Source organism: Passer montanus, unplaced genomic scaffold (genome assembly GCF_014805655.1).
Source record: "Passer montanus isolate IOZ18808 unplaced genomic scaffold, ASM1480565v1 scaffold6, whole genome shotgun sequence".
NCBI lineage: Eukaryota > Metazoa > Chordata > Aves > Passeriformes > Passeridae > Passer > Passer montanus.
In genome coordinates this window covers 11,012,191-11,035,686 of record NW_024371037.1, presented here as the reverse complement: position 1 = coordinate 11,035,686, position 23,496 = coordinate 11,012,191, and the positions used below count along the sequence as shown (strand labels likewise).

The 23,496-nt window shown below is 38.7% G+C and overlaps 1 protein-coding gene across 4 annotated transcripts; it reads right to left on the bottom strand.

The window, feature by feature from the left end:
- Positions 1-1,090: 1,090 nt before the first annotated feature.
- Positions 1,091-22,357, bottom strand: TMEM168 (transmembrane protein 168). Of its 4 annotated transcripts, none has more exons than XM_039726783.1 (6): positions 21,755-22,357; positions 19,104-19,296; positions 17,449-18,714; positions 10,275-10,417; positions 7,587-7,861; positions 1,091-3,375 (listed from the first exon to the last, which is right to left on the bottom strand). In XM_039726783.1, the coding sequence occupies exons 3-6, from the start codon at positions 18,640-18,642 to the stop codon at positions 2,828-2,830; spliced, it is 2,160 nt and encodes a 719-aa protein (XP_039582717.1). In that variant the 5' UTR covers positions 18,643-18,714; positions 19,104-19,296; positions 21,755-22,357; the 3' UTR covers positions 1,091-2,827. The 4 variants fall into 4 exon arrangements, with proteins under 4 accessions (XP_039582717.1, XP_039582719.1, XP_039582721.1 ...); XM_039726785.1 differs by having other exon boundaries at positions 19,128-19,296; XM_039726787.1 differs by having other exon boundaries at positions 19,185-19,296.
- Positions 22,358-23,496: the final 1,139 nt, after the last annotated feature.

Here is a 23,496-nt window from a genome sequence, read left to right as displayed (position 1 = left end):
AGTCTATCCTAGGAAAAAATCTAACTTTGGTAAGTAAGCTGGAAACCATTTAACATCCAGAGGAAAAACAGCAGGAAAAACTGTTGCATTTATTCTGCCCAGAGCTAAGTCCATCACTGCACTACATAGCAGATTCCTGTTCACAGATCCAGGAGAGGTCAGGAATAATCCCACATTTTCTTGTTCCCTTTCATGTACAAAAAGAAAGATACAGATGATGTCCATAAAAATTTAATAGCAGCAGGTAGAAACTTACCCATTAACATCTGTCAATTATAATTAGTGGCAAGTGTTATGGTTGATATTTAAAGCTTTTTCAGAACAGAAAGGATTAACTTCTTGACTTCAAATATCCAAAATGTTTACAGGGTTACTATGAGGTATTTATGGGGACTTTACTAAAAATTTCTAAGGCTTAAACTCTAACAGTTTATGATGCAATCAGGAGAACTTCTACAGAAAGAGAAGTCAGAACAATGGTGATTTTACAAACCAAATGTAAAGGAGTCTTTATGCATCTATACTCAAGAGCTGATGACCAGGAATGGAAGACAGTGACTTCTGCAGAAGGCAGTTCTGCTTTTCTGCAACCTGATGGATCCTTGCTCAACCCAACTTCAAGTATCCAGTTTATGTGCTTGAACAAGGAGCTTAGGTACCCAGCTCAGGCTCCAGAGGATAGCTAAGAGGTGCTCTAAGGTTACATAAGGGATTTGTCTGCTCAACCTTTGGCACAGGAAAGCAAAACAACAACAACAACAACAACAAAAAAAGTAATGCCCTCAATCACAGGAAAAGTCATCCTAGAACAGAGACCAAACCAGTCTTCCTCTGGAAATATTTACTTCTCCTTGCTAATGAGCAGTGGAGCACTTCAGGTCACTAGCATGGATTCAGGTATCTGGTTGTTGAACACATGAATTTAAATGAGATGACTCCTACCTCTGGCTCCCACATCAGGAGCTTAAGTTGGATACCTGAAGTAAGGTGGTGTGAGAACCCTCTGTCCTTAGCAACAACTGCCACCCCTTGATTCCCTGACAGAGCTGCAATCACAGCATTTACTCAGAGAAGACCCAAAGGCAATTAGTCTTCGTAGGATATAATTTATCTCTTATTTCTTTACCCCCTTCCCACATTATTGAAGGGGATGGAGACAGGGAAAGCAGTGTGGGAAGCAGTGCCCTGTTAAACAACATTGTGTAATAAATCCCAATGAAGAAACTTAGTGGCTGCCTCTTGTAGGTCTGAGAAAATCACCATTCTGAAGTTGGTGGGTACTAATTGCTTTGGCTGTTGTAGCTCTCATGATTTATTTTGGGAGCTACTGATGGGTATCAGTGTTAGCAGATTCTCTAACTTGGCTGGCTAAAAAGCTCAAATGGCATTAGAAAAAAGCCGTGATGGCAAAGACTTAAAGAGCTACATACTATTTGCCTGTATTTAAATTTAAAAAATATTAATAAGTTATATTTTAAACAAATATCAGCTACTCTCTAACACTTTTATTAAAATACTGATGGAAACAGAAAAAAGTAAACTGTACGTCTACTGAATTGCACACGCATATGCAAATAAACCACCACAAATTGCACTGTCTTAGCCACTTACATGTTTAAACCCTAATTTTCTGTACTTGAGAAAATGACAAAAACATAAAAAAGCTATGCACCTTTTATGACTGAAGGAAAGGATTTCTAGAGTCCCATCCAGCTCTGGAAGGATTAAAATCAGGACCTTCTGGATGGGAGAAAAGACTTAAGGAATACTGAGGATTTCCTCTTCTCCTAAGGGAATAATCCATTCAAACAAACTTTGCTTATGGTTTTAATAGATAATGAACTCTCTGGTCCAACTCTGTACTCAGAACTTCACAGAATCAAGATCCTAGGCACACCAAGGACTTCAGAGAAACATGGAAGGAAGTACACTTGCATTCCCATTTTTTATCTGAGGATTATTTTCTTTGTTAAATTCCTTGGGTTTTGTTTTGCTTTGTTTTTTTCAGAGTAGGTTTTCAAAATACAAACTAGTAAGAGCCTGGAAAACTCAGAATCACCTAACACGTGAGGAAAAAATGTTCACTGAAGTTTTTATTCCATATATAAATTAACTTCTGGGAACGTATGCTCAAAGATCACCAGCAAGATATTTAATGTTGAAAGTAACACTGAATATTTTTAAAACTCACTTCAAAACACACTGTCTGAGAAGTATCAGAGCATTAGAGGGTTGTCTGATTTCTTTGTTTTCCATGGCAAATTTCCACTGATGGCAGCAGAGAACTGAGGCAGGGCACAAGATGTAAAAGCAAATAGAACTAAAGCTTTTTGGTAGCTACTTACATATAGTAGCTATATATTCTGGGGTTTTTTTGGCTCAGCGATCCCACCACATAATTTCAAGCACATGTAAATTGACTGGAGTATTAGCTTGGTTCCTTTCCTGTATTTACCTGTACAGTGAACATAAATCAGATCAGCATTGTGTAACATTCACAGAAGCTCCTGTCCATCAAACTGGTGTCTCTAAACAAAGGCTGCCTTAAGTAAGACATATGAACATGGGATCTGCTCCAAAATGTATGGTCATATTAAATAAGTATCTTACGTATGTACATATAACAAAATTCAAAATATCATAGCTCTATCCTCTTCTGTTTAAAACTGCAATTTCTAACTGTTGCATATACTGTAGCTGCTCAAAAAGCTGAATAAAGTGAGTAGAGCAGACTTTTTCAGAGAAAAATAGTAATAGAAAAAGTTTTAAGTATGGTGCAGTGAGAAAGTTCACAAAGCTCTCACTTCACTTTCTCTTTGGTTGCTGATTAGGATTTGACGAGTTTGAAGCCCTGTCCTGTATCCAGCACTGTGGGAAGAAACCATCTCATTTTCAATCTTTTTAAGCACCTAAAGCACGCTTTACAGACCCAGAAGAGATTGAGACCACAAAACCAGTTTGCCAGATGTACTAATGGGTAGGTGATGCGTGGGAAGTACATCATCCAGTGTTTGGCAACATCACTTCCCGTTGGCAAGTGCAAAGTGTAGTCGCTCCAGTGCTTTGAGACACCATACATGGCCTTCACCGTGCGGCCCTTCTCCGACCAGCTGATGCTGCTGTCAGGGTTACAGTTGTACTCAACCCACTGCCTGGTGAAGTCACCAAGCTGTGGAGGGTCTGCTTCCTCGATGTCTACAACTCTGGCCATTTCTGCTCCTTGCACAGCAACATACTGGTCATTTACTTTTTTTACTTCTTTAACCCAAGGCTGAGAGTTCTCACAGTCTAAAACAATGATCAGTCGAGAACAAAAAGTGCCGTTCTTTTCTCTCCACCACTCCAACAGCGTGTCAAGTCGTAAAGCATCACCCCCTGCCACAAGGAAAAAAAGATTTAATATCAGGATGAAGAAACAGAAACTTCTGCAGAACTTTAACTGTTTTCACTGGTTCTAAGAATCCCTTCCTTTAACAATTTGGACAGATGCTTCAGATGCTGTCAATTAATCCTTTCTGTCTGTAAGTGTTGCATATCTCCATAGAGCTAATAACTGACTTGCTGTGGCAGACAAAGCCATTAACTTACCCTTGATTAGAAAGAAAACCCATCAACAATAACAAAAAAGGAATTCCTTTACAGAGTGAAAGAAATTATAGTCAATTGATGAAATCTGGAAAATACAGATAAACAGGGAAAAATCTGAAATAAAGTTTATTTTGTATTAAATCTTAATAATTTTAGGAACAGGAATAGGAAACTTTTAAAATATGTTTTTATGAATATTACAAAAAGGCCCCTCTAAGACATGAATTTAGAAGAAAATACATTTTCAAATGGTGGAAATCAAAGCAAGCACAAAAATTCACATGACCAGGAATGAAGAGACTATCTCTATAGAGACAGATGTTTGCAGAGCTTCAAGAAAACTGGTATTGATTTACAACTCAATGAAACAAAAATCTCATTGGAACTTTTCCACAATATTTTTTTCCTGTCAGGTCAGAAGACCCTTGCAACTAGTGTCCAACTTTTCATGCTCTGTCTCAGCTCCAGTTCCAACAGCACTTTGAAAGAGGAGATTGTAATTAAACCTGAAATATTATCCATAGTGGGAAGTCTTTCTGCTTAAGTGTACTGGATGCTGCAGGATCTATGTAGCTTTAAAAGGCAGACTACTTACTCAGGTACCTAAGGACAACATCTTGCAAACAACTCTCCATTTTCTCCCCAGTGATACTAAAGTAAAGAACTGGTATGCCTCAGTTCTGGCTAGCTGAAGCCACGATACAGGTTTACAACAAAACCACTCAAGTTTCAAAACATCAACTTAAAAAAATGAAGAAGAAGAAAGGTATTTAAAATAAGTGAATTTTAATTCCAGAATGATTTTTCACTAGTGAATATAATTAAGCAGTGTTAAAAAAGTTGTTAGCTGCATGTTTCAGCATGTTACAGTTCTACCTGTAAGCGGTGACAGAAAAGTGCTTCAAATTAATATCTCAGAGTTAAAGCATTGTGCATACTATTGTAGTTAAAGAAAAGCAAAATTACAGAGCTGCACATTTCTCCAGGAATATGAAAATCCGGCAAATTCTGCATCAGAGAAAATCTCTAGGATACAAACCTGAAGTAATGACTTGTCTTGGCACATGATCCTCAAATTGCAGTAGTTATTTACAGCACAGACTTATACAGAAGTAGTTTTCCTTTTCTAGGTACCTCTTTCATGTCAATTATCTTTAAGAATTTCTTTATTTGTTCACATTTTAAAGGCTTATAAATAAACTTTAATAAAGTGTAGCTATGTAGGAGTGCAGGTGATTTCAAAACAGCATTGAATAGAATCACTCAAAGAAAACCATCTCATCCTTCACAGATACAATCAAACACAGGCTTAGCTTCCAACACTATGGACCTCAGACACTTGGGCTTATCACCCAACACAAGGTTTGGGCTCTAAGCTGTGTAAGAAATGCAGGTGTCTGGCCACCTCTGGCTCTCTGGCAGGTTTAGCAGGACAACAGATACGCCAGCAGTTTCAGGAACAGAGAGAAAGATTTACTAGCCCAGCTCATGCCTTTGCCTTCATTCAGACAAATGAAAGCAGGTCATTTGACTGCTCATACTTCATGCATGACTAGTTAACAGTTTATTTTATACACCACTGTGCTGAATCTCAGCTTCCAACAACAGAGAAACATCATTACTGAATTAATTAATTCAGTAAGCCTCATTTGCAATATGTCATTACAAAGCAAAGACTACACTGCTACTACTGTGCTGTACCATGGCATAAGCCAGCAATGTGAAACTACTTCTTTAATCAGATTTTTTTTTTTCATTGTTGTCATCTCTTTTCATCCTCTTTACAGGTCAGAGGATAGTACACATTGCTGGAACTGATGGCCAAGGTTCCATCTGTCACAAAACACCAGTGTCCAATACATGGGGCACAAGTACAGCCTTTATATTTTCAGTTTATACTTTCAAGGTACATGTGGGAGCAGTGATACCTGGAAGGAAGATGATATTACATTCCATCATTTAACTAAAATGAACCACAAAAAAAGCATGCAAGACCTATGACAACTGCCTATTCTCCTTTATGTGACTGTACACGTATCCATGTCGAAGCTGAAGAAGTGTTTGGACAGCGAACTGAAAAGGAGCTTTGTGAGCAAGTTGAACACCACCGTATTTACACACTGTATCTTTCAGCACTCAAGTTTTAACAGTTACCTTGGCCTTTCTCCTAAAGGCTAGATATTAATTTAGGTTACAGCTACCTACAAGCTACAGCGAGACCTGCACTCCCCAGTCACACTCCAGGGTGGCTAGATGTAGTAAGCCAGGACCGGGGTGGAAGCTCTCCAATTTTTACAGCAACATTTGGCCCTATGCATGCATGAAAGCTGACTTTGTCTATGCTGCTGGCTGGAGGACAGGTGGGAGGTGGAATTTTGCTGATAGTCTGCTCCACACAAGGTGTGGACACACTCAGCAATTGCACAGGGTGGCAGCTGCCCTTATGGACAAACCACCCCCTTCTCAGAGAAGTTAAATGGCCACACTACATACACTGTAGCTCACCACTTGCACTAAGCTCATAGTAAAAGCTGTGGCTTTTAAAAATCACTGATACAGATAAAGCCCTTGAGAAAAAACACACATTGCTCTTCAGCAGCTCTAAAGGTTCAGGGATGGAACTGCACCAAAACAGGTACAGAGCCTCCAGATGGAAACTGACCCGTGCCTGAACACCCACCTCAGCATGAGCACACAACGAAGGGCATGCCCTACTGAAGGGCACATGCACCTGGAGAAACACTGCTGACAAAGAACCAGGAGCTCACAGACAAAGTGCTATCCAAGAGAATTAATTCTACCCCAGGAAGAAAAAAATTACAAATTTTCAATGTATTTACTATGAGATTCCTGTTCTGTACACAGTAACCTCAGCTCCCTACAGCAGCAGAGCAAGGTTAAACCTTGCAATGATTTGACAATTTCATTAAGTTTCCCAAACAAACGGGCCAAGAAAGGGGGAAATAGTGAAGTCTATGCCAAGCATATGACAAGGCATTAAACTGGCACTTTAAATAGAGGTTTACAATCTTGAGGCTACACTATGCCCACAATCGCTCCCCAAGTCCACAGTGTCAGCAAATCATACCTTTTTTTATGATACAAGGTTTGTTACATGTTTGAAGACCTGTTTTTGTAGTATGGATAATGTATCTGCCTCCTGTTTCTTTTACTGATTCTTTTACAAAAAAAAGCAAAGCACATCCTAAAGACATACATGCAGTCCTTTGTGACAGTCTAACTGACACAGTGTCACAGAACACTCTGTAATTCAGTCTGTCATTTCCAAGGAATGAGAAAAGATTATGCTTGTTCATTAGTGTGAACAAGTGACAAATATTCCTCAGTGAACAAATATTCCTCAAAATCCAGGGAAAAATTTGTCTTTAGAGCAGGAGTGTGTAATTTCCACTTTTAGTTCCACGCGGGGGAAAAAGGCAATCTTTGAAGTTAACTTGTTGAATACAAAAATCATGTGCGAGGAAAATCAGGGGAATATGAAACTGTGTTTGAACTTGAAAGAATACATTTTGAGTCAATAATACTAGACAATTTTGAGAATAAGTGTAAGATTAGTCGGCTGTAAAAGGATTTTTATCAAAGTTGGTAAATGCTAAAATGACATAAAAGTTCATAAAGTAACACACCTGACTGCCATGCAACCCAAGAGAAGGAAAGAGCTACCTCTTAACAATAACTTACCTGCATACCAAAGGGGATTCTGCATTTCTCCATTCTCTCCACTAGCAGAGGTAGTCAGCAGTCATGCTCTGTAATACTACTACCTTTTCCTTTCCTCCCTCCCTGCCAGGAAGTTGTATAAAACTGTTCTCCAAAGACTGATGGTTCTTTGCCATTCTGAACAATCTGGTAGTAAGTACATTCAAAACTTCAAAGTTTTGCAATACAGCATGATTTTCTACAGAATTAATGAATTGACTTGGAAAGGTTATCAATAACCAAAACAACTAACAAAGAAAAATCCCCAGATCACTTACCTGCCAGTGCCCATTCACCAGTGCCATGTGAGTGACCACTGTAATACAGAATGTAGGTATCATGTCTGGGTCCATCTGCAGTCCGAAGCTCAAGGAAAGACTTGATCTTGGAGTGAAGGGTATCAAAGGTCAGCCCGCTTGTAGAGTAGTCACAACCATATGTCTCAATCATGTGATAAGCAAAAAATCTTTGGATGGCATTAAGCATGCCAGTAGACCTCAGATTTAACTCCTGGACATGGTCAGGTGGAAGAAGAGTTGGCTGGCCATCAGGGCTAAAGAGAAGGAGAACAGCTAATGGTTATGGCTGACAATTATTTCATGCTTAGTGGACTTCTAGTAGCTGGTGATTTTTTTCCCTGTGCATATTTTGTGTGCTATGAGGTAGCACTGTTCCAAACTCTAATTTACTTTAAATTTACAGTTTATAAACAAGTCAAATTACTGCATTTGAGTGAGGGACCACTATCTCCCTTCTGTCACACTTCAATTCCAGGCATAGTCCTTACTCAGCCCTGCACTATTCCTGCAACTGAGAGACAGAGGGAGAGAAGGAAGCTGTGACAGGAAGAAGGGAGGCTCCAACCATTTAATAAAGTCCCACTGAGGAGCACTGCCTTCAGACAGGCACTTTTTCATGAACAGCTGGGAAAAAGTACAGAGAAAATGAGTACTAATTTGCACAAACCATAAGGCAAACTACTTTCCAATAATGGATGAAAGAGAAATCCACACACACACTTCACTCAGATATTCTGAAATATAGAACTCACACAAATATAGTAATACTTCCTTGTTTGTGCTGTTCAGATGCTGTTCTTTCAGCATAAGAAATGTGTTTCAGATAACAGTATTCACAGCTTAGAAAATCAAAGTTTTAAGAAAGTTACAAACTAGACCTGAAACAAACCATGTATGTGTATTTATGTCTATATAGATATGAATACACATATATAAGAAAAATAAAAAAGAGTCCCTGGGTTCCAAAATGAATTTTATTTGTATTGTTATCTATACTTTATATAAAATAGAAATAATTAGATAATAAATAAAATCAAACATATACAGTATCTAAAATATCAAATAAAAATACACTTTTTATTTTAGGACTACACAGCTATTCATTAATCATAATAATAGGAAATTTGGGCTTGCAAGACACCCAGTTAGGGGAGTGCTCTGCAGAATGTATTTTCAGAAAGAGAAAAGCATTCATCACTCTTCAGCTGATGTAATAAGGGTAATGATAAGGAACATGACTGACAGCTGGGCCAAATTGCCCTCATTTATGCTCAGTTACAGACACAGAGAAGTTTTGTGAGTGAAAATATGGAGGTAAGTCTTACTCTACTAATACAAAACATGACATTATGCTTTTTTCCCCTATATATGTATGTATGTGTGTATTCTTCATGTATTCTGTTTGTAAGTCACTGTGTAAAGCGACCTAGTCTCCTTATTGGTCTAACTAACTAAATTTTGTACCTTCTTACCTGCCTAGGGCTTTTATGAAAATTAATATTCCACTGGTATAGCTACATTGAATACCTTATCATTACTGCTTGTCTCAGCAAGTGAATACTGGGTCCATCACTGAAACAGTCAAGCTCTGTTAATAAGGAAGTTTAGTTCTGTCAGGTCCTAAACAGTTGCTTAAGAGTGTCGCATTTACTCAAAATTAGAGGGAACTGCCTGTGCCAGAATAATATAATACAATGAAAGAATTAAATTGTTACCATGGAAACAAAATAAATTTATTTTTATTGTCATGTAAATTTTGAAAATCTGTTTTTCAAATCTATAATAATGGACCAGGCTTTTTAAGGGTGAACAGTGAAAGACTACGGTAGATCAGAAGCTCAGAAAATTTGTTTTTTACAATATTTAAGATACAGTTATCTAAGATAAGCATACTATCTTTGGTTTGTTTGATATTAAGTTCTTTCTTATCCACTAAATCCATTACACATACTGAAGCTGTGAAGTTTTCATATATTAGGCAGTTGTATTTTGAAGCCTCTCATTTCAACTTACTACTCTATTTCTCTTGTGATTTGAAGAGATAATTTATATAGGTCTTGTTTATCATTTACAAAAAAATGTGCACACACTGATTTTAATTTTATGGCAAAAGCAACATCTGCAAGTTTAAAGCTTCTAAGAAAAACACACAAATGGGCAAATAGTACAATCCCTTTACAATCATTCATTTCTCACATGGTAACATTTATGTTGGAAAAAAAACCTGCTTCAAATTCTCAACACCAATACCTGACATGTAGTCCATTTGCAAATCTAATTTTAATGAAATTTAAATGTAGACACTACCTCATTTAATTGAATTCAAAATTATTTTGAACTGATCTGTTTGGTTTATTAAATCTCCTCATGTAAGATACCTGGTCTCAATCAAATGCCCCAATCCTCCCTTGTGTGAGAGATGGGCTGTGAAATATGCCTATGCACAGCTGGTCTGGATTCATCAGCTTTCTAAAAGCAAATTACCTAGACAGAAAAGTGCAGTTACTCATTCTAGGGGGAGAAAGAGGAGAAATAAAAAAATCTGCCTATTATTTGAATTTGTATTTAATTGTTGAAAAAGCAAGCAACAGTACTGCATTGCCTCCATAAGCAAACAACACACAGTGTTTTTACAGACAGTGAAGCTGAAATGGACAGTAACCATACCTGCAAAAGTTGGTGGGAATCACAACAGCATACCCAACACACGTTCCTCCCAAGCAGTTTCCCAGTTCATGGAAAAGCCCATGAGCCATGGACTCCAAAGGTAGAACAATCAGAAATGCACTCATGAAGATCCCATTGGTTGGCTAAAAACAAAGTGAAGAGATTTAGGCATTGTATGAAAATCCCTTTGTTTGATCCCACATAACTGGGCCCTGAAACATACAAATATTACTGGCAATGTATATTTATTTTTTCACATATTACATGGTGAATTACTGTAAAGACAAGTGAAAAGCTTGGGGAGAAGGTGGTTGGTAAGAAAGGATCACTCTTTTGAAAGGAATGCATTTGAAAACGCTGCCAGCACAATATTTAGCTGTAAAAACTGATCATATCTTAGTTTATCAAAGGAGGCAAGAAAATCAAATGCCACAAAACAACTGTGTGCATAAAATAAGAAGATCTGTAAGCATCTGCAGGGTCAGGCGACTTAATCAGTGAGGTAGAGCACAGATATTATGTATCTGGTGGAGTTTTCTAGCTAAATCAATTTCAAGACTTAGAGACTTAGTTTTCCAACTGCAGACTCCAGAAGGGTAATGTGTTTTAAGTTACAAAAAAAAGGAGTATTTTTGTGACAAGTTCAGCTTTTACACCACATATAAATATATTTTCTTGCTAGAAATAAATTTTCTTTGCTAGAGCAAACTATTCCTATATTGTATTAGTGTTTTGATCACAGTGAACATATTGCAAAATAAAAAATACATTTGCCTGTAAAAACCAGAACAACCATAATAAACTAAATAATTATCAAACTATTATATTATTATTAACTATATAATCAAATAACTATTAAATAATTAATAAACCATTACAATATTGCTTTATATGAATTTTATTGTAGTCTTATTACAACAATGCCATCTTGTTCTAAATACTCCCTGTACTTCCCCAATCCCCTAAACACATGCAACTAATTAAACCCACAGCATTCTGCTGCAACGCAAATGGAAATTATCACAAACACACTCTAACTCCTAAAAAATATTTACATTTAATTATTGAAAATGCTCCTACTTATCTGAAGATACTGGCAAAGAAAATTCCCAAGTACTTGTGAAATAAGGGTCTCATACAGAAACACAAAGGATCATTTCGATGATCCATCTTGCCCTGTATCCTGTTTGGAATTTGTGCCAAATATTACAACAGGAATGGGAAATAAGCTCTGTAGTGTTATGAATCAACTCGGCTCCATCTGAGGTTCCAGCTGTGTGGTCTTTTAGTGGCTGTATTATGCTATGGAATAGGAAAATGTTGGATATTTTATATTTGTAGACATCCATATAATGTAAAGACGCTGGTACTTGCTGTCAGCACTTTTTCAACAGTTTTGATTTAGAAGAAATATGTCAAAAATGTAAACATGCCTAATGATTATTAGAACAAATCTATAGTAGGATAATAAAATATCTTAATCCAGCACTGCAAAAAAATGACCAGTAGCATTTTAAAATACCTAAACAATTAGATCTTCAAAGAGCAAAAACTATCTGATTTAGTTATTGCAGTAAAACTGAAGACAGGTTCCTCCCTTAAGATAAACAGCTAAAATTCCAGATGGAAACTGTCAGTGCTTTATTAAATCCCAAAGATTTGATGACTGGTCCTTAATGGAGCAGATGGCCATGGATGCACAGGCAGAGCAGAAAGGGATTTTGTTCTTTCATACCCATTTTCATTGTTTTTGATTGCACTAGCAACGTGAACCTGCAGTACATCCCTGAACTTCAAGTGCCCATTGATTCCAGACAGACTGCTCAAAAAGCAAACTGAAGACAGGGACCATCTAGGCAATCCTACTGAAAAAAACCATGAGAAATAATTTTATCTCTTAATCTTTGGGGAGGTTTTTCAGGTTTTTTTTGCCTTTGTCTGTCTTGTTCTAAAGGAATTAACAATTAAGTCTCAATTCAAATTACACAGAAAAGGTGAAAGAAAAAAATCCACTTCTAGCCTCTGATGACTGAACTAACATACAATAAAAGCACTCTTACCTTTTTTTCTTTTACTACTAGTGAATTTCACTACTAGTAGTATCTTTCCACTTTCTGTTTATTTGAGAACTGTTTCTTGTTAAGTGTAACAGTAAGAACACCAGAAGAATTTAGAGGTATTTTACAGCCAAGATGTCATTTTATACTCATGGATATAACAACTTCTATCCCAAAGAATAACCACTGTTTGAAGCAGAATAACTGTGGAACTGTATTTAATTATGGATGTGTGACTGAAGAAAAAACCTCCAAATGCATAAAATGTTAGTTTAAATTGGAAGCCAATCACAAAGACCTATAGAAGAGCTCTTCTGTTTAAAACATAAATGAAACACTAAACATATGTCAACTGAGATGGTCACAGGATCACCGAATGGTTGGGGTTGGAAGGAGCCTCAGGAAATTGCCTGGTCCAACCCACTGCTCACACAGCAGGGTGCCTGGGATTATATCTAACAGACCAATAACTGAGAAAGCTTACAAAGATGCCTTTGTGCATTTCCAAGCAAATACTGTTCTGTTTTCCTTTATCCAAGCTGAGTATTTACCTGTTTTTATACACAGACACACAAAGATACACAAACCCCCCCCAAACAAAAGAAGTAAAATAGAAGAATGCCATCTATGACAGAGAAGGCTCAGGAGAAAAATGGTAACATGCTAACTAATCTACAAACATTGGATAAATAGCTTACTTCAAATGAGGACAAGATACGTATATTACAGGTAGAAAAAAGCTTAATGACAACATTTGTAAAGCTACAAAGTACATCAGCTACCAGAGGAAACAGTAACAAGTTACTGAATAGACAGTCTATGGAGATCAATAAAAAATCCTTTACCTCTGACTATTCCAACAGCAGTGGGAAAATCTAGTAAAAAAGAGTTTGCAGAAAAAAGTTGTCACAATCACTGGCAGATAGATTTACTGTGCTGTGTTTCCCATCCCTGACTCCTGTTCTAGCCATGGGAAAGCCTGTGCTTTTATCTATGTGCATTTGTTCCAGCAAAACCACAAGCAGTTATCAGATTAAAAGCATGCTAAAAACTCTGATGTTTTTAAATACAAAAATGTGAATCCTGAAACTAATGAAATTTTGACAGCAAGCTAAACACATAATAGACTCTTTAGACTAACAATGAACACTTTCTCTTGTCACCAGAGATCCCCTTCAGGACTGAGGAGTTCTCAAAGTGGGGGTGACAGCAGCAAGGTGCTGCCACCGTGGATTTCAGCAGGCAACCTGAGGTAGCCCTCGGGATGGGACTGGAGAGGGAGAGCCAGGGAGGGCTGAGCACACACCGAAGAGAGCAAGACAGGCAGCAAAAGTACACATGATAGAGGGTGAGTTTGAGAAGAAATGGTGAGTAGTGAGCAATGGGGACTTAGGATGCAGCTTAAGAGATGATGGAACAGTAGGAAATGAGGGAATAAAGGTATTAGAAAAAAAAAACCAACAGAAAAGTCTTTGTAATAACAGCAAAGCACAGGTATTGAAAGCAAATCAGCAAGAAGAGGAAAAACTGTCACTGACACAAAGAAAGGGGGGAACTAAACATGACCAGAGAGACAGATGAAAAAAAGCAGGAGTGGCATGAATATTTGAGAAAATATGGAAAAAGGCCAGAGGATGGAGCAGAGACTCTGTGGGGAAAAAAGAAACAACAAAAAATAGCTCCAAACAAGCAAAGCCTGAGGAGGACTGGATTAAAAATACAAGCCAGGAAGAAAAGCAGGGGTAAAGAGAAGGAGAAAGACTGGATATGATTTGCATTCAAGTTATTTAACCTGTGATGTTAATGTAAGTATGTCTAAGTAAATACAGATGTTGCATAGAGGCAACCACACCAGAATAAGAACTACAAAATCATTAGCTCTCCCTCAAACAGGAGAGTACTCATACATACAGTAAACTTATTTTGTTTCCTATAAATAGTTAAAGTTAAATGCTACTGTCCATTTAAGTATGATTACTCAAGCATGTAAGGCATACTATTATTTCACTAACCCATAAAATTTGCTAAAACCAAGAATAATGTACTGAATAATGTACTTAATTCCATTACTTTACCAGCTCTAACATAGCTAATTTTTCTCTTGGTAGTACTAAATACAAGACTTCCAGGGATAATAATTCTCTTTGGCTACTAATTCAGAAAACCTGTAGTTACCTTGGCATAGAGTACTTAACAAAATTTGATTTTAAGTTTTTGAGATAAAGAGTGCCCCAAACCTTTCTAGATCTTTGTCTGAAAATTACAAGCTCTTCATCTGCAAATTTTTCATCATTTTATTGGATTCTTAAAGAAGTAATATCTGAGTCATTTGCATGACTTCTTCTGGATCTTGTGCAATCCAAGGGCCTAATTACAACCAGGCACATGATTAATTGCTGAAATAAGCTGGTGCTAAAGAGTCTATGGATTTGACTGAAATTACTCACACAAATGTAAAGGCAGGTCCTGACCATTTCCTGCAGTTTCTGCAAAGAAAATGTCTACATTTTTACCAACAGGACAACATCTTTCCTCTGCAGCTATAACAAAGATTACTCAGAAGCAGACCATGTCCCAGCTGAAATGCTCCACTGAAAGAAGAGCTGTTACTCCATTTTTTAATGCACCTAACTTTAATACATTACTTTTACAGCTCTGCCCAAGCAAAACCATGTACATGCACTGTACCCAAGTACCATGAACAGAGACTTTAAAGCCTTGTCTTATTACAAGGGCTATGTTCCCCTTAAAGAAAGGTCCTTGACTGACAGGAATTTTAGCCTCAACAGCTCCGTGTCAGTAAGAAAACCACTGTCTCTGCTACAGCAAGTTAATTCACCTCACTTTAAAAACCCTTCCACAAAAGGAGATTTGATATTTTTCTGGCAATTTTAATAAAAGAGGATACTTCTAGACACCAATTAACAGACAGCTGGTGCTTTAGGTCTTGACTTTTCATACACATGAGATTCATATGAAGCACAGATATTAGAGGTATTAGAAATGTTAAGAGGGCATACATAATGTGCCTGCAAAACATTTTCCATGAAAGGGAACCCCCCACCCCCCCCTTCCCACCACTCCATTTCTGGCTATAAATGAGATTTTTTATAAGCTATTGCTAATTATTTATAGCTGACTGTAAGGAAGCACCTTTCCAAGGCTCAGATTTTTAGCTAATGAATAAATGAATAAATTCTATTCATAGGAGGTCAAATGGCAGACCACAAAGTGATTTCAAGCCACCTCTCTTATCAAATATACTATCATTAAACAAGCTTTCAGTAGTGAGGAAAGGTATAAACAAAAAATGCTTCATCTTCCAAGTCACTTTCAACACATTTCAAATACAATTCACACATACTGAAATAACCACAGAAATCCTAAACTAATGTTGCAAAGACTGAAAATTCTTACATCTTACATATGCAAAAAATGTTTTAAGTAATCTTTAGAAGGGCAAACACATTTTCAGGAACTGGAGACCAAGGAATACTTGGCATTCCTAAGAAACTCTAAGGAAAAATATGTTAAAAATGTAAATGTAAAGTGTAAAAAAAATCCTTAATATAAGAAGGTATGAATGGCTGTATTAATCTGCTCCAAAGGCCCATCCAGAAGAATGTCTGGTCTCCAAAGAGGCCAAATGCATGTCCAGTAAAGATGTTAGGACAGACAAAAACATGTTTCCTGAGTACTATAACCACTAGTGGCTGAAGAACTCCCTGAGCCAGATGTGGCTTCCAGATAGTACACAGAGACCCTAGAGAATTTTGTAAGCTTCCTCCTGAGCCTCTTCCATCATGGGGCACCACACACAGCATGCCATGCTACACAGCCCCAGAGCTCAGCACCAAATGAAGAACTATTCCTACCTACCTGGCTCCAACCTGCTACTTGCCAACTTGATTCCCCTCAACTTTTGCATTGAACTGATTGCTTATTGTTTATTATCTCTACTTTTTTGGCTCTGTTTCCTTCTGCCCTTTCTGCAAGTCCAAACACCACAGCTGTGAGTGCTGATAATCTTCCAAAAAAAAAAGCAAAACTACCCAGTGTTCCTTGCAGGCTTGTCTGTTAGCTTCCCATGCTCTTCATACAAAAAACAAAACCCCACATAGTCACAAAGAAACTTTCATTTAATCTTCCACTAATTTCTTTAATACCATTCATCCACAAGGTTATTTAATCTGAGAAAATCTGCAGGATTAGAAATTCCACAGGAGTGGGCAGGAAATTGTTCTGGAAACAGTACAAAGACATGTCTGTAAACCCAATCTACTGTAAAAGAATATTTTATATACATTAATATATGTTTGTAATTTATATAAGAGGTGAATGGACACGAAATTAATTGTTATTGTGGTTTATATCAACTTGAAACAGAAAAGAAACTCTGAATGCCCTGCTGCAACTATGACAACACACCATGTGTCTTAACTTGGGTGCTGAACAAACATTTTGAAAGAAATGTATGCTTGCTGCTAAAGAAAAAACAACATCCTTAACCCACAAATGGAAAGAAAAGTCAAAGAACACTGTGTGATTTTAATGACTGGTCTTTCAGATATCATATCCTGGGGTGCATAATCAGATTTGAAAGTGAGACACTTAAAGCTCATGTTATACCAATGACTTATCAGTTTATCAGCTGACCTCTGATTCCATGTAATTGATTAAATGCAAAGCTAAATTACTGAAAATTACATTATTTAATATATTTTAATCTAATTAAAACAGTCCACAACAAAAGCTCTAGATTTAGTGAGCATTACTAGGGTTTAACACAGTGATTTATTCTGAAAACAAATTTTATGGCACAATGAATTTAAAACAAAACAATTTACCACACAGGTAAACGCAAAATACTTTGCTCACCTCTTTTGCCCTGGAAGCACTTACCTTTTCCCATGATGCCAACACAAGGAAGCTGGTAAGTTGCACTTGCTTTAACAGGTCACCAGGCAGCTCAAAGTGTTAAGTGCAAAGCCCATGACAGTGAAACCACGCATCCCAACTTTGAATTGCCAACCCACAGCACACCACCAAATTTTAGGGATCCGGCAATTCTCAGATTATTGTCAAGAGGAGATCAAGATAAAGAGATTATTATTTACCTGCCAAGAGACTGCTCCCAAAACTGCAGTCGCAACAAGGCTGAAAAATACCAGCTGTTCTGAGATCAAGCAGAAGTGACGCATTCCTTTAGATGCCATGACTCTGTCCAGGCTGTTGTTTTCTGCTCGGTGAGTGTAGTACACCCTGTGGCAGTCATTGAGTTTTGTGTGAAATCCCCAAAGAGTTATAAAAAAAATCACATGACAGATCATCCAAAAAATTCCAAAAACAGAAAAACCAGGTATCACAAAATACCAGAGCCCCAAATCACGTAGTTTAAAGGCTGCAAGAATGAAAAAGATTAGTTCAATGACTCCAACTGAGATGACAGAAAGCCGCCTGCAAATTTTACCCCGGTACAGGTAGGGCTTCCATCGCTCAGTAACCGAAAGTCCACTGAAGTAAACGTCCAGAAGGGGATCTGAAATGAGGCAGCTGAAGAAACACGCCAAGGCAAAAGGGTTTGTGGGGATTTGCAGTGATGGAAAAAAGACTAGGGATGCAATGGCTCCAAAAATTGCCAAATTTGGAATTGCCAAAAAAGACTTCATTCGTAAGTCAATAATCAACATGGCCAAAGCCAAGACCAACAGAATAATACTTACAGATTTTTCTACCAGCATAGTTGTGCTGGCAATTGCAAATCCAACTAGCTCCAAAAACTCAACTGTTGTCAGCAGAGTTGGTCGATGATGGACACAACCACAAATCCTCTCAACTAAAGCACATAATATCCTTAAAACAATGGCAGACAGAAGTAAATATTTTGTAGCTTCTTCTTTCACATCCATTTTGAACGCAGAATTATTGAGAAAACAGAGAAGGCCAAGCAAAAAACCAAACCAAAGATTGGAGAGACTCAAACTTGCTGTTTCCATTGAAAAATAGTAGTACAGTATGCTGGCAATTCCAAGAACAAAGAGCCCCAGAATAAATATTACCAAAATCAGTGCATCTGCAGTTTTTTCCCACCTGACATAAAGGCCCATGCAAATGGCAACCAGCAGGTTGATTCGGGCAAGATAGCCAAGGTATCTGACTGATGAGTGCATGTTCACTTCTCTGTTTGCTTCTTCTAGCCTTGTCATTGCTGCATAGAGACAGTGACTAACACAGTACCGCAGTGACCTGCACATGTAAACTGTGGGCAGGGCTTTCACCCACTTGATTGACAGAAAATATTCAGGTTTCATCCAGTGAACACAATGCAATTGCTGCCTTCTGTAATATCATTTCAGTAACAGTGGCCCAGAACCCTTGAAGTCCTGGAAGAGAATTAAGAAAAGTTTTAGTAGCAAATCATTCCTTATAAACATATAGTGTTGTATCGTGTTTTTTGTTTTATTAGTAGGTTTATGGTTTGATTTGTGATTTGGTGGTTTTCCTTGGGACTGTTTTCCTTTTGTCTCCGCCTTTTCCCAGTTATTTAGTCAGCTAGTTTCTAGTTTCTGTTTCTCCAAACTTTAGCAGTTTATTGAAACAGCTTTTCCTCCCTTAGAATGCTATTGGTTCATGGCTGTTATCTCCGCCTAGGATTTTTACTCCCAACTCCCCTGATTTGTTGAAAGTTGTGCCTACCCCTGACCTTCCCCCACATATAAGTCTTTGTTTGCCCCTTGATCGGGGTCCCAGGAGAGGAAAAGGGGAAGTTTACCATCAAATAAAGTTTCCCTGGGACCTGTGTGTGCTGCCCGTGTTTTATATTGTGCTGAAACAATTGACAGCTGGGATTCACCGGAGCTCCAGGGGGAAACAGCCGCCCTCCCTCTCTTGTCACCAGCCAGCCGGGGAAGCGGCAATACAGAACATAAATATGACCCATCCCATCTCACAAAGAAGTTTAGTATCTAAAGCAAAAAAAACCAAACACATTAGAAAGACCAATTAAGTATGAAAACCAATATAAAATGGGTTCTGCATAAACCTTATTTCATAACTTGAATGAGAGGAGAACAAATCCTGGCCTGGGCAGTTTTCCACAAAACTCATCTATTAGGTATCTTATATTAGATATCTATGGATATCCAAAGCCCTTGTATGATGGCCACTTGCTTCTAGAACATTTCATGATTATTTTAAAACACTATTTTATTTCACCATTACATTTGGTAACTTCTCACTTTCTATCAAATCTTTTCAGCATTCTTTGCAAGACTTCCTTTTAGCAGTCAAATAAGGATATGATTTACAAAATGAACTTCCCACTCAGTTAATGAGCCTAACCCAGAGTAAAAAAGATAATATTATCTCCATTTCACAAAAGGAGAGTGGCCACACAGATATAACAACTGATTTGGCATGATTTTCAGAGATTTCTCCTAATGTAAAATTAAAACCTTCATTTGCATTCCTTCAAGCCAGTTTCCCCCCTCCCTCCTCCACAAACAAGAAAACAAACAAGATAATCACGATAAATATTATATTTAGAACACTTCTCCTAATGTAAAATTAAAACCTTCATTTGCATTCCTTCAAGCCAGTTCCCCCCCCCCCTCCAAAAACAAGAAAACAAACAAGATAATCACGATAAATATTATATTTAGTAGGAGAAGCACCTCCTACTTAGATCCATTTAACTGATGAGATTTTCTTTTTAATATAGTTGCAAACAGTATTTTAAGGGGCATTTTGTAATGTTATGGGCAGAGTTTCCAACACATAAAAAGACTTATAGCCTCTATAATTTTTTAAGTAATTAACTAATTGCTCATCTTACAGAGACTTCTGAAGAGTTACTGGTATGACAGATAAACCAGGCTGCCAAGAACACTCAGTGCTGGGTTGTAGCTTCCTGCTTTTATTTATATTGCTGGGAGAAGTGTTAAGAGACACCTTGACTCAAATGCAAAATTTAGGCTCTTGCTTTTTAAATTTTCATTTTTTTAAACCAGTGAACAACAAATGCTGAAGTGAATTGACTGACTTGCCCTTAAGTTTTGGCAGATTTGAAGACTGACACGCAGTGTAAAACCAGCTTCAGTAATTGCTGCAGAGGAAGACAAGGCCTAAGAAATCCTGTTGTTTAAATCACTTATTTGATAACACATATTTTCAAACTATGCTATATACCCAAAACAATGCAGATTGTTTTCTGTGGGGTCGTTAACAGTAGCAACCTCCCTTCTAGACAAACAAGGAGCCACTGTGACAGACCACAACTCCCGCTGGGTCAGCTCGTGTGGAGTTTTGCTGCCAGCACAGCAGGAGAAACATGAAGAGGAACTCCTCTGCTCCTCCCCTGCCAGGTGCTGGGGTGGGGGAACAAATGGTGCAACAGGTCTGTTCCTACTGCAAAGACACTAAATCTACTTGTGCACAAGTAGTAAAAAAGGATTTGCACAATGACAGCTCAATCTGTGAATGCAATCTCTTCTTCCTGACCCCACCTTCTAGATGATTGGCAAAATGTGCACTCCTAAACCACACTATTAAATATTAGCATTTTTCAACCAAAATGCATGGTCAACTTTTTGTGAAGAGGAAAAGGTGCATTTTCATGATTAATGTATTCCATCACACAGCTACTGCCAAACAAAAACACAACAGCAATTCAATTTTAAAGAGAAATATCAATAAGTGATTTGTTCTCTAAAACACAGCTATTTGCAAGTAATTTCTGCCAATACTTTGTTTATACAAGGACTGTTCAAAGTCCTGGGGAGGGGGCAGAGCTGCTGTGCTTGTTTTAAACTAATGGCTTTAAGGTTTCAGGTTGGACACGACTTACAGATCTCAGCAAATCACATTTAGATTCCAAACAGAATGTGGACACCCACTTTTAAGTGTCTGCCAACTTTTGCAAATATAATTTCAAGGAAAACCTGGAGCCTCATTAACATTTAGAGACCAAACTATCTAAAAGCACCCTTATATGTAAAGAAACACTACTCTCAGTGTAGTTTTAACTCGTTTAAGAAAGCTGAATAAACAATCAAACCCCAAAACTGGTTCAGCAGTTAAGCCCAAGTGGGATCTATCTAAAACAGTGAATCCACTTTCCGTCGCCTTTACTCTTCCAGTTTAGCACTTTTCTTCTTTTTAAAGCAATTCTGCAAGAATTTTTTTTTTTTTTTAAACAAAAAGTCCCATTTAGCTAACACACAACCACATCAGGCCAACCCCGCGGTGAAGGGCAGGTTAGTTTCCCGGTGCGAGCACCGCTCCCGCAGGGGGATGGCGGCTCCGGGGGAAGGGCGCGCTCCCGCCTGGAGCCCCGGCTGCGGGGCCGGCCCGCCCGGGGAAGGTCAGTGCCGCCACCGGGCTCCCTCGGCAGCCGCCCCGCGGCCCGGCCCGGCCCGCTCTCACCTCACCCGGCGGCCCGGAACCTTCCCGCCCCCCGCGCCGGCCGCCGCCATGTCGAGGCCGAGCGCGGCGCTTCCCGCTACGGGCCGCGCCGAGGCTCAAACACCGCCGCGCCGCCACGGCGCGGCCTGGTACAATTATGAAAAAGCCCAAGCAAGCAAGCAAGCAAGAGCCCCAGCCAAACCCATAAACACTGCTGCTTAGGCATGGAAGCGGGAAAACTGAGTTTAAAGCAGGACTGCAAGGCAGACTGAGCCCTCCCCATGCTGTGGTGCGGCGTGCCTCGGGCGCTTCCCCGGTCCCGGAGCGCGTTCCTCCGCACTCGGTGCGGGAAGTGCACATTCTGAACTGGCGCTCGCTGCCAGGCGAGCGGAGAGCGGGAAGGCTCTGGATCAGTCACCCCACGCCCTGGCCGAGAGGCAAAACAAGAGGAGTTCGGGTGACCGTGCTGCTCAGGTGCTCTTTGAACTGCTGGGCTGCTGCGGCACAAAGCCTTTGTTCCTGTAATCCATCACAACCAGCAGCTCCTGCCCCCAGTCAAGGAGCACTAGGGCAGCCTAAACATCTAAGCTTGACCCTCTACTGTTCCTGACTCAATCATGCACATTCACAAGAACCTCAGACATCCCTCAGATTATTACACCTCTCAAAGTATTAGACAAAACTGGCCCAAAGGCCTAAAAGTTACACGGTTAAAAACAACAACAAACAAAACCATTGAACCCCCCCAAAGAAACAAACAAAAGCCTAACAAAACAAAAAAATCTACAAGCGAAAAGGTTTTCCTTTAACAAGCACTGCAGTAGAAATCTCAGTTGCCTTCCCAAAGAAACAAACAAAAGCCTAACAAAACAAAAAAATCTACAGGCGAAAAGGTTTTCCTAAGCACTGCAGTAGAAATCTCAGTTGCCTATTAAGGGTCACATGCTCCAGATGTTTTGCCAGCATTATGGACCACGGTTAATTGGTACTGTATTGACCCAACCATGATCTGCTACACTCCTCGAGCAACTTACGGAAACTTCTTCTCGAATGTTTCACTTGAAGGGTAAAATAACACAACTAAGTTTCGTGCAAGTTTGTGAAATGAACACTTTCTAAAAAGACAACTTGCTCTTCTACAGGCTGAAAACAATTCAGGGAAACAGAAAGAGGAGGAAAAATGAGCAGAAAGGAGCCTTGCATTTTCAGTTCTTTGGATTTCTTTTCCCACTGCCATCCTCTTCCCAACACCTCCAGTATTCAGAATCACGATGTAGAAAAATACAGTAATGATATCAAAGGGGAAACATACAATGGGAGCTGTAAAAGTATTTCAGTGAGACAGAAAAGAAATTAAGAGCATATAGATGAGAGGAAGTGCTCTAGAAAGTGGAGGAAAAATGAGCAGAAAGGAGCCTTGCATTTTCAGTTCTTTGGATTTCTTTTCCCACTGCCATCCTCTTCCCAACACCTCCAGTATTCAGAATCACGATGTAGAAAAATACAGTAATGATATCAAAGGGGAAACATACAATGGGAGCTGTAAAAGTATTTCAGTGAGACAGAAAAGAAATTAAGAGCATGTAGAAATAGATGAGAGGAAGTGCTTTAGAAAGTGATCAAATCTAAGTGGGCAGGCAAAGCAACATAGTAACAGAATCGACTGGAGGAACGAAAAAATCCCTTCTGAAAAGCAAAGGTCACAACTGAGATGTAGAAGCTGAAACTGAAGTACCAAATTTAACATCCTTATGGGTTATAAA